The sequence below is a fragment of the Copadichromis virginalis genome, linkage group LG8 (assembly GCF_057382275.1).
Source record: "Copadichromis virginalis isolate Kocher_CV1m ecotype Utaka linkage group LG8, C_Virginalis_male_GT1.1, whole genome shotgun sequence".
NCBI classification, from domain to species: domain Eukaryota; kingdom Metazoa; phylum Chordata; class Actinopteri; order Cichliformes; family Cichlidae; genus Copadichromis; species Copadichromis virginalis.
The window spans coordinates 28522373-28538113 of record NC_140625.1 but is presented as its reverse complement, the minus strand read 5'-3'; the positions used below and the strand labels follow the sequence as shown (position 1 = coordinate 28538113).

At 41.1% G+C, this 15741-nt stretch overlaps 1 protein-coding gene across 1 annotated transcript; it reads right to left on the bottom strand.

The window, feature by feature from the left end:
• Window positions 1-536: 536 nt before the first annotated feature.
• LOC146703645 (serine/threonine-protein kinase pim-1-like) lies at window positions 537-3556 on the bottom strand. Its single transcript, XM_085466964.1, has 7 exons — window positions 3417-3556; window positions 2798-2892; window positions 2670-2717; window positions 2348-2566; window positions 2060-2240; window positions 1803-1973; window positions 537-1713 (listed from the first exon to the last, which is right to left on the bottom strand). The coding sequence occupies exons 1-7, from the start codon at window positions 3475-3477 to the stop codon at window positions 1622-1624; spliced, it is 867 nt and encodes a 288-aa protein (XP_085323090.1). The 5' UTR covers window positions 3478-3556; the 3' UTR covers window positions 537-1621.
• Window positions 3557-15741: the final 12185 nt, after the last annotated feature.

Here is a 15741-nt window from a genome sequence, read left to right as displayed (position 1 = left end):
CTTCCTCTCCACCGTGCTCGCAGGGGTTCGTCTGTTTGTTGGACATTTCACTCATATATCTCAGGGTCGTTACCCTGCAATACAAAGCACCCCGAGGTGTCTGTTGTGGTGAATTGGAGCTGCACAAATACAATAAAATTAAACTGAATGAAATCTTTAAAATCTTTTGTGTATTGTGGTGAAGAAAACCATGCAGCTTAATCAGCAGTTTCATAATAAAGGTACTGATGATGATTTAATAATTAAATAGAGATATTGTGTAAACAATGCACATATTAAGATGCTGTGAAGAATTGTGTAATTATTGTTTTGTACAGTTATGCATACGAACTCTCTTCCCACTTGTATACACAACCTTGGAGTTAATTTGCTGAAAAGGTGAAAAAGAAATCTTAGTAGAAATCATACTTTGTATAAACGTAAGAATCAAATTGAGGCTCATGTTGTTATTTGGTGACAGACTGTTCAGAACCAAAAAAGAAGACAAAATCAAATTGTTGATAAATTGAACCCTATTGTTGATATGATGTCCTTACATATACACACACACTGATATCTGTTTGTGTATAGAGTTAAATAATGATTGCATAACATATTTGAAGTTACACTTGTAAAAAAAAAGCTCCGTTTCTTCTGTCCCTTGACAACTGGACGGTGCATTCCTGTGTGAATTAGTAAAATACCATAGGAGGGAGTGCGCTATGTGTGTGATTTGGGTGGAGGGTCCCTCTCCCTGGCAACACGTGAATGGAATCAGAGGTCGACCAATTGTGAGGCTGTGCAGAAAGTTTCCTCGCACGTCACTGGGTTACTGTCACTCCAGTCCTCGCTGCTGTTGGTGGGTCGAATCAGCTATACATAGAAGTGAAAAGCCTCGTTGAGGCTGTTTCAGCATCTTCATTTCTCATTCACTGATGGAAATAATAAATCAGTGCCAATGAGGGCAAACCATAAAACCTGTTTTTATGTAATCAGGATCTATTAAAAATAATTTTTTACCACTTTCTGGGGCAAAACTGGAGAGGCCTGAGCGCAGTCATAAACAGAAACTCTGCACAGGTGCCGTGGGAAACCTGAGTTAAGTGGTACTTGTGGAGAGTTTGTACTTACTGGTAAATGCAGGCCAGTAGTTAAACTTTAACCTGATTCATTTTCAGTTTTCTTCTTTTTTGGGTAAAAAACAATCCTTGAAATGGTAATAAAAGAGTATTCTCACCAAAGTTGAATTAAACAAGTTTTATTTTGATGGAAATTAAATGTTCAGACTTTTACTAAATTTTATTTGATTAATTAAAGTATTTTATTACATTTGACTAATCAAATTAGGCCAATTTTGATGGAGCTCCTGACCCAGCCCAAGCTCTCTATGAAGACGAGGAAAAACTCCCCGGGGGGCCAGATCGATGGGAAGAAACCTGGGGAAAGCCCATTCAAAGAGAGATCCCCTTTCCTGGGATGGCTGGGGGGGTTACAGGAACTCCAGGATAACAAAATTTAGAATAGGCCAAAAAAACTAAAAACACACTTTTCCTGTAAAAAAGTTAATAAAAAGAAAGTTAGGTAATGTATCACACTTATATGATAAGATATGAAGTGTGTGTCTGTGTGTGAAAGAGACGGGCTATCTGAGCCAGGGGTGAAGCTGGAGGTCCCCCAGCGTTGGGTGCTTCTCCGGGACGTTGGTTAAACATGCGTCCAAGAAGTTCCGGCAGTCTGGAGAGAAAGAAAGGAGAAAACAGATGAAGATGATAGTTCCAGTGATCCAAGCCATCAGTGAATGTTGAAGCGTGACGTTTTCTTACGTGGCGACAGATCCTTGTTGAATTTCAGTTCCTTTTGGAGGAACGTCATGGTATTAAAGTCCCCCACATGAAGCGCTTCATACAGCACCACTCCCATTTGCCACACCGTGGTGGGTCCAGCCCTGTATTTTTTGCGTCCGTAACATTCGGGAGGGGTGTGAATAGCTGTACCTAATAAACAGACACAATGACAATTTCTTGTAAAACAAAAGGCACAAATTGCTACATGTGTGAAGAGCAGGAGCTGAATATGTTACCATAGAAGAGGCGGCACACCGATCGCTCCTTAGCAAAGCAGCTCAGTCCAAAGTCGATGATACGAACACGAGGCACATCTGAGCCGGTCTCAATCAGAATGTTCTCACTCTTGATGTCCCGGTGAAAGATGTGTTTATCCTCCAGGTGCTTTGCTGCATCAACCAGCTGCTTCAGAATGACCTGGAAAAGATGAAAAAGACAGTAATGAGTCAACAGGTTGATGCTTCTCTGATATTCTGTGTTTTGATTGAATGCTGTACAGTCTAAGGCTCTTCCAGTCAACTTACCTTGGCCTTTTCCTCTGGTAAACATCCTCCATTTGCTGTGATGTAATCATGCAGGTCCACAGCGGGGACGGGTCTCTCCAGCACCAGGATCAGCTCTGTGCCGAGGTCAAACCAGTCCAGCAGAGACACGGGTGCTGACGCTCCCACTGGTCCATCCGCTTCAGCTGCAAGCTTCAGCATAATGGCCACTTCCACCAAGACCCGCTTCGCGTTTTCACCCTGATATATTCCAACAAAGTGGATGATGAGGAAGAGACGTTCCACAGGTGAACGCTGCACTCAGTCCAGGAATGTAAAAACAGTTCAAGTGTTGCACACTTACCGTCACTTTGATGGGGATTCTGTCCTTTGGAATGTGTTTGATGGCTACCTAAAAGACACGTCTCAGCTTACGATATTAACCCTTATCTGCGTTACTGCCTGTCTTACTCCCACCATCTGAACACTTACTGGGCAACGATCCGTTATCCGGTAGCCAGCAAACACTGCTCTACAGCCGCCTCCTCCAAGATGGTGCTCCTCCACGTATCTGGCCTGGAATTCACCTGAAAAGACAAACACACATGTTGTTTTACTACAGCTGTGACACAAATGACTCTCTGCTGTAGCCTAAATGTTCATTTTGCTCTTCACCTGAGTATAAAAGCCAAGCTGCTTGCTACTTACCTAAACAACAACAACACAGTAGTGAAAAAGAGTGCTCGACATCAGGACTGGAAGGATTTTGATGGCATTTTAATGAGGATTGGTTAAATTCTAATAACAAGTTCATCCTTTTGATAAAAACAGAGCAACACCAGTCCATACTAGGTCTACTAAGTGTTAGAGCTTCATGACACTTGTTGGTCTGTTTTTACTGCTGAGTCCAAGAATAAACTTGTCCCATTATTTTACCAAAGACAAAGTGCCCCAGTAACCTTTCTTTGATTAGACATGTTGTATTTCTGCTATTTTCACTCAAACACAGGATTCAAATGATTCATTTTTACACAGAGTGTCAACATTTTTAGAAATGTAGATTCTGTTATTTGGGGGATTTTACACAGATTTGATGTATTTGTTTACTTACTTTGATCTCCTGGACCTTTCTTATCTGCTGGACTTGTATTTTTTCTCGTTTCCTTGTTCATCTTAATTTTTAAAATCTTTCAAACAGGAAAACGTAGTGAATATTTCTTCAAATGCATGTGCTTGTCTTTTCTAAGCTGTTTAAGCGAGTTCTGTAAGTGAGCTTTCAAAATAAACTCAGACTATGGCAACAGAATCTTGCCTTGCAGTGACATCACTGCCTGCCAGTAAAAGTGTCCCCAAGTAGTTTAAAGAGAAACGCTGTGGCACACTTAGCCATAATATTTCATATAATTCAATAATTTCATATTAATTCAACTGTTTCTTTCATTATATATATTTTTTTATATTTTAATATTGTTTGTATAAAGACTTGATGTGTGGCTGCCAATTTGAACAGTTCTGGTTGACCTAATACTTATAAACACAGTGTCAGCTACGTTGTCATCTGATTTAATGTATTTATTTACATTAAACTTTCTTATTATATCAAACGATTAACCAATAACAGAGTGTGTTACTATCAAATGTGAAATAAAATATAACAGTTTTTTTATAAAGGCATTGGTAACTGGTTTTCTTTTTTTTTTTTTTCTGTTAGGATCATTCAGTAATACAATGTGCACGTAGGTCCGACCATCAATTTCTATCACTTGGTCAAAGGCTGAGAGTTGGGTGTCATCCCGAGACTGCTCCAGTGGTTAATCTCTCACGGGGTGGCGGGCCCTTGTAGTGACGCCCTAGTGAGTCTCCTCCCCCCGCGTCACCCTGAGCCCAGACACTACACGCTACTAAAAGTTGTGATCACATCCCCACATACTGCCCCAAAAGGTTATTAAACCCCAGCCAATTTGTTTCCAAAATTAGGGGATGTGACAGGCACAAACTAACTGCAGCCTTTATCCTATGTGTGGTGTGACGCAGAACACCTAAGGTATCCGTCTGTGCCGCCCTTGGTGCTTTGGGTGCAGTGCCTGTTGCTTCTTGGGCCCAGGGAGGCAGAGGGGGAATACGAAAAGTCTAAAGACACCATTTGACCTTAGAACTGAAGAAGCTTCTGGGATGAGAGGTGAAACGTCTTCAAGCAACTTAAAGAAGTCCAGACGCTTTTCTTTCCAAGCTCCTTAGACTCTAAAGACAAGAATTTGCACTTTAAGGAATGTCAACAAAAGGGAAGACTGATATATATATATATATATATATATATATATATATATATAGTGCAAACTCTTGTCTTTAGAGTCTAAGGAGCTTGGTATATGTGGTACTCGAAAATCTGTCAAATGTTTTAGTGCGACTTTGCTAAGCTACGAAGCGGCGCTTGATGGATTGTCGGAGCATTACGGCTATCGTAAGCCGGAGCCTCGCGGAGTGATACGTACTGTGCTTCAACATAATATTGTGTGTGTATAACCTCTTTTTAAGTTTTGTGGATATTATACATGGTAATGCTGAGGATATGTCAGCTGGAAATGCCTTTTGGTTAAACTGTCAGCAAGGAATTTGCATTTGCACTGTTAGATTTTTATATAACTTTAATGCACATAAAAAACAGCTGCTTGTTTAAGTGAAAATACATTGATGGGATTTTTTGCACTAATAAAGTTGTGGAGTTGTAAAGTAGTTTGTCTAGTGTCAATTCTATCGTCAGTTATATCGTTATCGCAAATTTTCAAATGTATATAGAGTGATAAATATTTTTGGTCATATCGCCCTGCTCTACTTTCTACCACTAGAGGTGGCCTGGCATCTCTGACCTTCCAAGTTCAAAGTAAAGTAGGACAGGCACACATAGACCACCCCCACCATCACAGCTGTGTCTCTGCTCTGCTCTTCTGTTTACTCAGGTCGTCATAACAACTTTTGATGACGAGAAGGAGCTGGGTGGAGAGGGTGGGGTTAGATGATACAGGGAGAAAAGGTCACAGGAAGTGTGTGGGCTTGTTTTGCTTTTTGTGTACAGATGACCTCACCAAATTTAATTATCACATCATCAGACGAAGAAGCTAATTTCAGCCTCGAGTGTTTGCCTGCCTATTAAAAGGTCAAATTAAGACTGCAGGGGGAGGAAAAAACATCCTCTGGAAGGAACATTTCTTGCAAGATGAGCCAAATCCTAAATGAAGAGACAGATTACAAGCCATTAAAGTTCTTGAGATGACCAGAGGTGGCAAAAGTACAGGCATTCTGTACTTAAGTAGAAGTACAGATACTAGTGTTACAAAGTACTCCAGTAAAAGCTGAAGTACTGATTCAACTTCTTTACGCAAGTAAAAGTGAAAAAGGACAGACTTTAAAATGTACTCCCAGTAAGAAAGGAAAAAGTAACCCCTTGGAGGACATTTTTATTCTATTCAATTATTTATATAGTGCCAAATCACAACAACCAATGCCTCAATGCGCCAGCTATTTTTGTACAAAGCTAACTGAACCATGTGCTACATTAATGTAATGATGAAACAATATTAGTGGTATGAATTTTAATTCTGCTAAAAGTAATTAGCTTAAATTGGTTAAGTTGAACATGAGCAGAGAAAAAGAAGAAAAATGTAAAAAAAAATCTACTTTCTGTTGCCTTCACTGTAGAGGGTGACTTTGCCTCTAAACAGGAAAATGAGTATGGGAAGTTAAAACGGGATTCAGCAGGTGCAGGAACCCTGCAGAGGATTTTCATGCAACCTTTAAAACACAGTTAGTCTACTTCAGTTTGATGTTTCACAATATGAAAATCAGTATCTGATTTAAGTGTGAGGACTTACATGTCAGCTTTAACATCCAGTTTATCAAACACCACTGAGCAGTCCTTATCTTTAAATCTATCATCTCTTCTTCCTGTCCTGTTCTGTCTTTCTTATCTGTCTCCGTCTCTCAGTGAAGTTAGCTCTCTTTCCTTTCTCTCTGTGAAATAAGCAGCTGGACCTTTAGCTAGCACACAAGCAGTTCGTGTGATGATGTTGTTGAGCTGATAGAAATGCTGTAAAACATCATGTCATGTAGTTACTCCCTTTATGCTCCTCTTCTGTAGCTAGATGCTGACTACAACTCACTGACACCTGCACTCCTTCAGAGTAAATCAAGGGTGTCAAACTCAGACATTCACCCAAACAGTCCGCTTTAACCTGAAACTCCCCTTTCTGTCAGTGTAAAGAAGTTACATATTTAACTGTTTTTCTATGTGATGAAGAAAAAGCTGCTGTGACAGAGAAAGAAATCTGTCAGCACGAGTCTTTGGACTTAAATTAGAAAATGTTCTTGTAGCTCATTGCCCAGACTGTCCAGTTTTTTTAAAGACTCATCTAGACACTCAGAAACCGAGCCATGGTTCTGTGCTGAACGTGAGATGGAACATCTTATCTCTCTTCTGAGGTTACAAACCACAAAGTTACTGCTTATTTTCCGTGGTGTGTAAACTGCAGATTTTAATCATGCAACAGATAAATTCTGATTTGTAAAATCAGACTTCCAATAACTAAATATTATTTCTAAGTCCTTATCATTAACAATTTTAGGAAGGCTATACATCCCTATAATATGCTTGCATTAACGTGGTGAATTCACAGTAAAGTACTGTCAGTAAAGTGTTGTCAGTGTTGGCTTTCATCAAGTGTAGTAGAGTTTAATTTACATTAAAGCTGATGATGCTTCAATTCATTCACTGAATTCATTCACTATACCAACTTTATACAGTTTAGCATGAAGAGAACATACAGTATACTGTTAGTGGAGGAAATGAAACTCAAGCAAGATAGCTGTGTAACATCTGCTGACATCGTTGAATTCAGTGGTGTAAATCTACAAAAAGCAGCAGGTCAGCTGATCATAGCTTGGCCACTAAGAAAATCTACTGGAGCTCACAACAGAAATGATTTTGAATTCGTATTTTCCCCATGCTGAATCACTATAACAGATCTTATTGTTCCCCCACTCTCCAAATCCCACTTTAACCTCTGACTGTTCATATTTTTCTGTTTTGGCATTGAGGCAAAGCCATCCTCCACCATGTAAGGAACACAAAAAAATCCCCCTCTCGCCCCTGTGGGTGATCTATCCTTCAAGCTCTGGTCTTCTATCAGGCGCCTGGGGTTTGAGGATCCTTGTTGTTCCTGGGATCTGCTGGAGCCACACGCCTAGCTTGGGAGTCACTGCACCTAGTGCTGCGATTACCACTGGGACCAGTGTTACCTTCACCCCCCACACCTTCTCCAGCTCTTCTCTGAGCCCTTGGTACTTCTCCAGCTTCTCGTGTTCCTTCTTCCTGATGTAGCTATGTCTATCACTATGGCCGTCTTCCTCTGCTTGTCCACCACTACTATGTACAGCAGGTTAGCCATCACCATTTTGTCCGTCTGTATCTGGAAGTCCCACAGGACCTTAGCTTGTACATTCTCGGCCACCCATTTTGAACTCGAGACCTCCAGCCTCTATGGAGCTTGTGCTCAGAGCTTGTTCATGTGCTGCCATGATTCAACACATTCTCTGTGCTGGGTTTCTGTCCAGCTATGTCCAGCCACCTGTTGGGTTTCTGGATGTTAGCAGCTTCTTTTATCTGCCGGTGGTACATACAGTCCTGCCGTGATGTCTCCTCCTGTTTCTCTGGTTTCTGCTGCCTAAGGTATTTGCTAAGCACGCTGTCAGTTGTTGCAACCTTTCTGATGTACTCGTGGATGTTTGCTGTTTTATTTCGAGAACTCTAATGGCTTGTAATCTGTCATTTCATTTAAGGTTTGGCTCCATCTTGCAATATATGTTCACGTTACTCCTTTCAGAGGTTGTTTTTTCCTCCTCCTGTAATCTTAATTTGACCTTTTAACAGCAGGTTGGGAGGCAAAGACTCAAGGCTGAAATAAACGTCTTTAGAAAATCTGCCTGGCTGATGATGTGATCATTAAATTTGGTGAGGTCATCCTTACACAAAAAGCAAAACATACATCCCACTTACCTACTGTGACTTTTTCTCTTCTGCATAAATACATTTCTAAAGATTCTGTTGACATGAAATTCTCACCATATGTAGATAACAACCTATCCAGTCCACACATAGAAAGAAACCAAACCACAGATGCCCATAAATTATGTGTAATAATGAGAAATGACACAGTGAAAAATTATTTAACATGTTTACTTAAATGTATTTGATACTTTGTACAAAAGCCTTTATATGTGATGACAGCTTCAAGACATCTCCTGTATGGAGAAACTAGTTGGATGCATTCCTCAGGTGTGATTTTGGCCCATTCACCACACAATCAGTCTTCAAATCCTAAAGGTTCTGTGGGCCCTTTCTATGAACTCTTTCCACAGATTTCCTGTTGGATCCAGGTCAGGTGATTGGCTGAGCCATTCTAACAGCTTTATTTTTTTTCTTTCTGTGCAACCAGTCAAGAGTGTCCTTGGCTGCGTGTTTGGGTTCATTGTCTTGCTGAAAAAGCTTAAATAATACATACTTTTCCACTATAGACGAATATGTTCACGTTCATTTATTTTTGTATTTATTTTTATTACTAAAACATTTTTTTATCCAGCACCAAATCACAACAACAGTCACCTCAAGATGCTTTATATTAAAAGGTAGACCCTACAATAATAAAAAAAAAAACACCCACACAATCATATGACCCGGCACACCCACAGTGTGAAGGGAAAACTTGCTTTTAACAGGAAGAAACGGGGCGGGGCCATCTGCCAGGACCGGTTGGGGTGAGAGAAGGAAGACAGGATAAAAGAAATGCTGTGGAAGAGAAACAGAGATTAATTACAAGTAATTTTAGCACAATATAATGCTAAAATAGCTGGAGTCACTGTGAAGCTGGAGGAGGAACGCTAACACGTTTCCACTCGATAAAAGTTAACAGGAGGGTTCCTGATGGTTAGGGACAAATGTAATCGCATGGCAGGATGCTGTAAACGGACCAAACTTCAGTCAGGAGAACAACTGAGATAATCCATCCACAATACGAGGTTAGTCATTAATTTACTGCAACAACACGGGAATAGAACAGCTGCGAGAGAATTCAACATTAATGAATCAATGGTACGGAAGTGGAGGAAGCGCCGTTTTTGGCTTTCCTCATATTCTAAAATGTGCTTCGTCTCTTCGCGACTACTGTAACCTGGCGTAATTTGCAGATCATGTTGTTTGCAGCCACTGCAATGCTTTTGACCAAAACAGGCACAGCTTGATGACACCATCAACATGTGTTTTCGCGGTACAGTGGTATGGTCAAAATCTCTTGGCCAAGTTCGTATCATTTGTATCATATACCGTTTATACCGCCCACCCCTAATTCTGATATAAAATAAATGTCAAATAAAATACATGTTGTGACTTTGAGCTGTGACTGATATGATGATGGACTCCTTTAATGCAGAGACAAACTGAACCGACAGATCTGTGTCAATTCAAAAAAAGCAAGCGTGAGTGAAATGAAGACGCTTTACATCGAATCAAAAACCACCAAAATTAGATAAAGAAGAGGGAAGTTCCAGTTCTTCCTGTTGGAAGATAAATAGCGAGTGTAGCACATGTAATGATCAGTGCAGAGAGAAGCCCACCTTGAAATGGATCACTTTGTGGTTCTGATGGTGATGCTGCTGTTGAGCTCAGGTAGGATGCTTTGTGTTAAATACCAGCTGCTGTTAAATTAAAAAAGAACAAGAAGCACAGAAGAAGACATCCAACACGTATAAGTCAGCTTTAATATGTTTGGTATATCTTTTTATATGTAGAAGACCGTTGTGGTCATGGGTGCTAAGATGATTATAATTGTTAAATGTGCATTTCCATGGATTTGCGTTGGTGTGTGTGTGTAAATGCAAAAGCATACATAAACAAGAGAAAGGGTAGGAAAAAAACATTGTGTTTATCTTGGTGCTATGGGAGGAATATTAAGGAAAGGTAATAATGTCTGTTGACCCACTTTCAAACCATTTTTTTGCACAATGAAATCTGAAGCCTGACATTTTCACTGGTCTTTCTACCCTCAAAATCAATCAGCAACTGTAATTTGGGAAAGATAAAATACTGATGGAAGCCCTTCGCTTCCATTACTAGACCCAAGGTTGCACTATATGGTCAAAAGTTTAAGGGGGTCCAATCTGTGAGGTGGTCTAACTGTGAGAGCAGGGAGGCAGGCAGGTGATAAGAAGAAGGGAGTCCGAACCAAAGTGAGAGGGGCAAATTCAGCAGCAAAGGAAAGGAAACTGTAGGCGGTGAGGTAAAAAATCCGTGGACACAACTAGGCACAAGAGAAACAAAACGAGTACAAGCATAAATTGCAATGAAGCGCATGAGTGAGGCGACAATAACGCTGGTTAGCAGACGATCTGGTGGAGAGTTGCTGTTCCAGCTGGCCTTGAAGAGGAAATCAGTAGTGGTGTGCGGATCGATACGGAAATATTGATTCCTCTGATACCTGGTATTTATGTTCTAGAATCAATTCTCATATTAAAATATCGATATTTTAGTAATTTGAGTAATTTGTACTTTATCAGTAACAGGAAGACAGTGGAAAGAAACTTTATCATTCGGATTATCTAACTTGGAAGGAACTACATGTGAAATATGGCTGTATAAAGGTGTCGCAGCCCCTTAGACCACTGATTTCCTTTCCGATCCGATACCAAGTAAAATTCAGGGTGGTATCGACGATACTGATCTGATTCCGATAATTTGTACAAAAACGTAATGTTTTATTGTATTTCAAATGATAGCTTCATAATGATTACATGACAACAGACTACTTGTTCTTATTGCTTAAAAATGCAGAATTATCATATAGAAATAAAAAACCTGCAGTTGTGCGCTATTTGAACACGTTGCCTGCCTGCAGCACTAAAGGACTCCCCGACGCATTTATACAGCCGATTCTAGAATATAAATAACTGGTATCACAGGAATCGATATTTCAGTATTGATCCACACATCACTAGTGCCCACTCACAACAATGGCTGAGCGTAAACGGAGTCATGTGTGGAAGTATTTTATGTGTTGAACCGAAAGTGAATGTACTGAAGCAGGGAAGAGGATGGAGGTGAACAGGAAGGAATGGCAAGTGAGGAGAAGCCGGGAAAAGCTTAAAATGATGCGGGAGCGTCGTAGCAAGAGTATTTAGGTTTACAGTACGTGGCAAAATGACAAATTTACTGATGGAGAGGTGGTATGAGTCTATGATTTGGATACTTTAGGGCAGTGCTTCGCAATTATTTTCTGCTACGCCCCCCTTAGGAACAAGAAAACATTTTGCATCCCCCACTCTCCCCCGCAACTATAAATAGTATAATTTGTCTAAATTGTTAATATAAGTACATCTCTGCACAACATTGTATCCTTATTAACATTAAAGAAAACAAAAAAAACCCCTTAAAACAAAGAATAACTTTATTAACATTGTTTTTCACTCTGTAACAGAAACAATTTAAAGTGCATGTAATAGTACTGCATTAATGATCAAGGAACTGACCTCACAGCCCATTGTTCATTCAGTAGGCTGGCTTCAGTTATTGTGCAAAGGAACTTGGATGAGTGATGAAACGTTTCTCCCATTGAAAATGTTACATCCAGATGAACAGAATCAACTTTTTGGGAATAATTTATTTTTTTCCTGTCTATGGCTGAGCCCCAGTCAAGTTCTTGCTTAATACTGATGGATTCATTGCTTTTCTCCACAGGCGTCCAGCCTATAGGGACACACAGTTCAGCAGGTAAATAAACAAATTAAAGAAAAAATGAATCACAGAAGAGAATGAGCAGTAAAGTTTTTTTTAACTTATTATTTGCAGAAGTACATTGACTTCTTTACTATTGATACTCTGCTTTCTCGTCAGACCCTGATGTCAGGGTGGTGGGCGGAGCCAGTCGCTGTGCTGGCACAGTGGAGGTGAAAAATATGGGAGAATGGAGAGCAGTGCACAGTATTGGCTGGACTCTGAGACAAGCAGCTGTTTTCTGTAAACATCTGGGCTGTGGCTCTGCTATTTCTTTAGGAAAGAAAAGGGTGTCTGACAGGACTGTGTGGGAGCTCATACATGACTGTGTTCAGTCTGCGTTTGCTTTGAGAGAATGAGCAACATCATCGTCCTCTGTCAATACCTTGGATCTCACCTGCTCAGGTAAGCCCGTTAGTGACATCAGCAATGACTTCAGTGCTGATAGTACATGTGTTTAACACCTATGTTGTGTGTTTGTGAGGAAATGCTGACAGGTGTTCTTCTAAACCCAGATGTCATTTTTGTAAAGAGAAAAAGCAAACAGCATGACGGAGAAGACAACAAAAAACACAGACACAAGTAAATTCATAAACACCACAAAACTTTCTCCAAGACAGCTCACTGTTGGGGCAGTGTTTACTTTTAAGGGAATTATAACGTATATTGTATTTTGTTTAAAAATATTACGTAGGAGTAGGTCATGGATAATAAATATTGATTTTTAAATAACTGAACAAATATGAAATCTACCAGTATCGTTTCTTTAAAGTTTGTGGGAACTGAGCAGCCTGTTGGCATAAAAAGCAGGCACTCCTGTACCTTATAGGCTGGTGGCCATGATAGAAGTGTTCACATTATGTTCCAGCAGTCTTTGCTAAGATGCAAATTCATGGTTATATTTTCACTTTCATGATGCAACATGTGGCCAAACAACAAACCTTGATTAATCTATCCAGAGGAGGTTACTCCCCTCGCTGCTCTTTGAATGCACAATGACAAACTGTAGTTGGGCTGTGATGGTCAGTATTCAAAGAAATTGGTGAAATTTTAGATACAAACATGGGCGTGAATCAATCAACTCTGTGTTGAAGTGATTGTCGGACTACTGATGACTGAATGTGTCTGATCAGATCTTAGCATCACAGTGGTCGTCCTGCCGCTGATTCTGCTGTTGGAGAATATCGTCCCGTATTTCTACTGGAAGGTACTGAACCCATCTTTGTGCTGAGAATGAACGCTTTATTGGGCTGAAAAGACAAGTGACGCAGTCAGTCTGACGCATGTGCTGTCATGTCTCTCCAGGCCCGCAGGGGGCAGATGCTGAGCAGACAGGAGACCAGTGGGCTGATTGACACTAACCTCGGTGTTTGTGCATCTCCAGAAGGTCAAAATGAGACCTTTACATCAGTGCGATTTCCTTTTCCCCTCAAAAACCCACTGTATACAGTCAGACCCATGCAGCGCTACTGTGAGCAATAAACTGCACAAAAATGATGGGTGTATATAAAGTCTGAAGGTTATGTAAACACGCCAGAATAATTAAATGCCAGAATGTTGTAGCAATTATTTCATGGTTAAAGCTTTACAAAGTTAAGATGCGAACCCAACTTTGGCAGTGTTTCTCCAGTTGTGCCCAATATCATCAGTAAGGAAGTCATTTTTGGCCAAAAAACTACAATCTTTTATTGTGCATTTGTTTTAGTTTTCCAATCTGAGTGCTTTTCCTTTTTAAGAAGTTTGCATTTTTAATATGTACACATACACAGAAAATGTTAGTTTCTACTTTGGGATTTTGCTTTTGTTTCTTGTTTTGTGATAATCAATTGTACTTTTATGGTATATTGTAACATTTATTACAAGTGCATATTAATATTTTTCTATATTAAAAATTTGAGCTCGAAATATTATGATAGAGATATGATAAAGTTCATCTATGAAGAACACAGGTCACCATGGACAAAGTTGCTAATCAGGGTGTTCTCTAGCAAATGCCAAACATGCTGCTACGTGTTGGGCTGTAAGCAAAACCCCCACCTGTGGACGTAGGGCCCTCATGGAGTCAGTTTCTGACTGTTTGAGCAGACACATGCACATTCGTGACGTGCTGGAGGTCATTTTGCAGAGCTCTGGCAGTGCTCCTTGCACAAAGGCAGAGGTAGTGGTCCTACTGCTCCTATTGCCCTCCTACAGCATCCTCCACATCTCCTGATGCACTGGCCTGTTTCCTGGTAGCACCTTCCCTGTACACCAACTGCTGCACCTCCACCCACCAGTCTGTCAAGCTAATCAAGTTTGCAGATGACACCACCGTTATTGGACTCATCTCGGACGGGGACGAGTCTGCCTACAGGAGGGAGGTTGAACGTCTGGTGTCCTGGTGCAGCCACAACAACCTGGTGCTGAATGCCCAGAAGACAGTGGAGATTATTGTGGACTTCAGGAAGCACACAGCCCCACTCCCCCCCATCATCCTGACTGACACCCCCATCACCTCTGTGGACTCATTCCGCTTCCTGGGTACCACCATCACCCAGGACCTGAAGTGGGAGCCCACCATCACCTCCGTCATCAAGAAAGCCCAGCAGAGGATGTACTTCCTGAGGCAGCTGAAGAAATTCAACCTGCCAACACGGACGATGATGCAGTTCTACACTGCAATCATCGAGTCCATCCTCACCTCCTCCATCACCGTGTGGTACGCTGGAGCCACTATCAGGGACAAACAGAGACTGCAGCGTGTTGTGCGCTCTGCTGAGAAGGTGATTGGCTGCAGACTCCCATCTTTGCAGGACCTGTACACCTCCAGGACACTGCGGCGTGCAGCTCGGATCTCAGCTGACCCTTCTCACCCTGGACACAGTCTGTTTGACCTGCTCCCCTCAGGCAGGAGGCTCCGGTCCATTCGCACCAGAACCTCTCGCCACAAGAACAGTTTCTTCCCCTCTGCTGTTGGACACATGAACAATAACCATATGACTGTACCCGCCACTAACACATGACCCTACGCTGTGTCACTGCATCATTCCATGTTTGGCACTGATCACCACCTGCACTCATGTATATATCTTTCAATGTAGCACTTTTAATTCTTATCCCTACTTTTATTTTTTTCCATGTCTATTTAAGTGCTATTTATGACACTATGTTTGCACTGAAGCACCGCAGCAATTTCCTAATGTTGTAAACCTGCTCAACATTTGGCAATAAACCCCATTCTGATTCTGATTCTGATGCTCTGGACACTACGCTGACAGACACCGCAAACCTTTTTAACCACACCCCAGATTGATGTGCCATCCTGGATGAGCTGTGCTACCTGAGCCACTTGTGTGGGTTGTAGACTCCGCCTCATACTACCACTAGAGTGAAATCACTGCCAGCAGTCAAAAGTGACCAAAACATCAACCATAAAGCACAAGTACTGAGAAGTGGTCTGTGGTCACCACCTGCAGAACCACTCCTTTACTGGGGATTGCCCATCATTTACACCTGTTGTCTGTTCCATTTGCAGAACATGTGAAATTGATTGTCAGTGTTGCTTCCCAAGTGGACAGTTTGATTTCACAGAAGTGTGATTGATTTGGAGTTAAACAACACAGTTTAAGTGCTTCCTTCATTT

Excerpts from the sequence above, each read along its gene's own strand:
- LOC146703645 (XM_085466964.1), bottom strand. The coding sequence starts at position 3,477 with ATGAACAAGGAAACGAGAAAAAATACAAGTCCAGCAGATAAGAAAGGT. Across the intron at positions 2,893-3,416 it reads GAAAGGTCCAGGAGATCAAA|GTGAATTCCAGGCCAGATAC; the intron begins GTAAGTAAACAA and ends TTGTCTTTTCAG. Across the intron at positions 2,567-2,669 it reads GAATCCCCATCAAAGTGACG|GGTGAAAACGCGAAGCGGGT; the intron begins GTAAGTGTGCAA and ends GGAATATATCAG.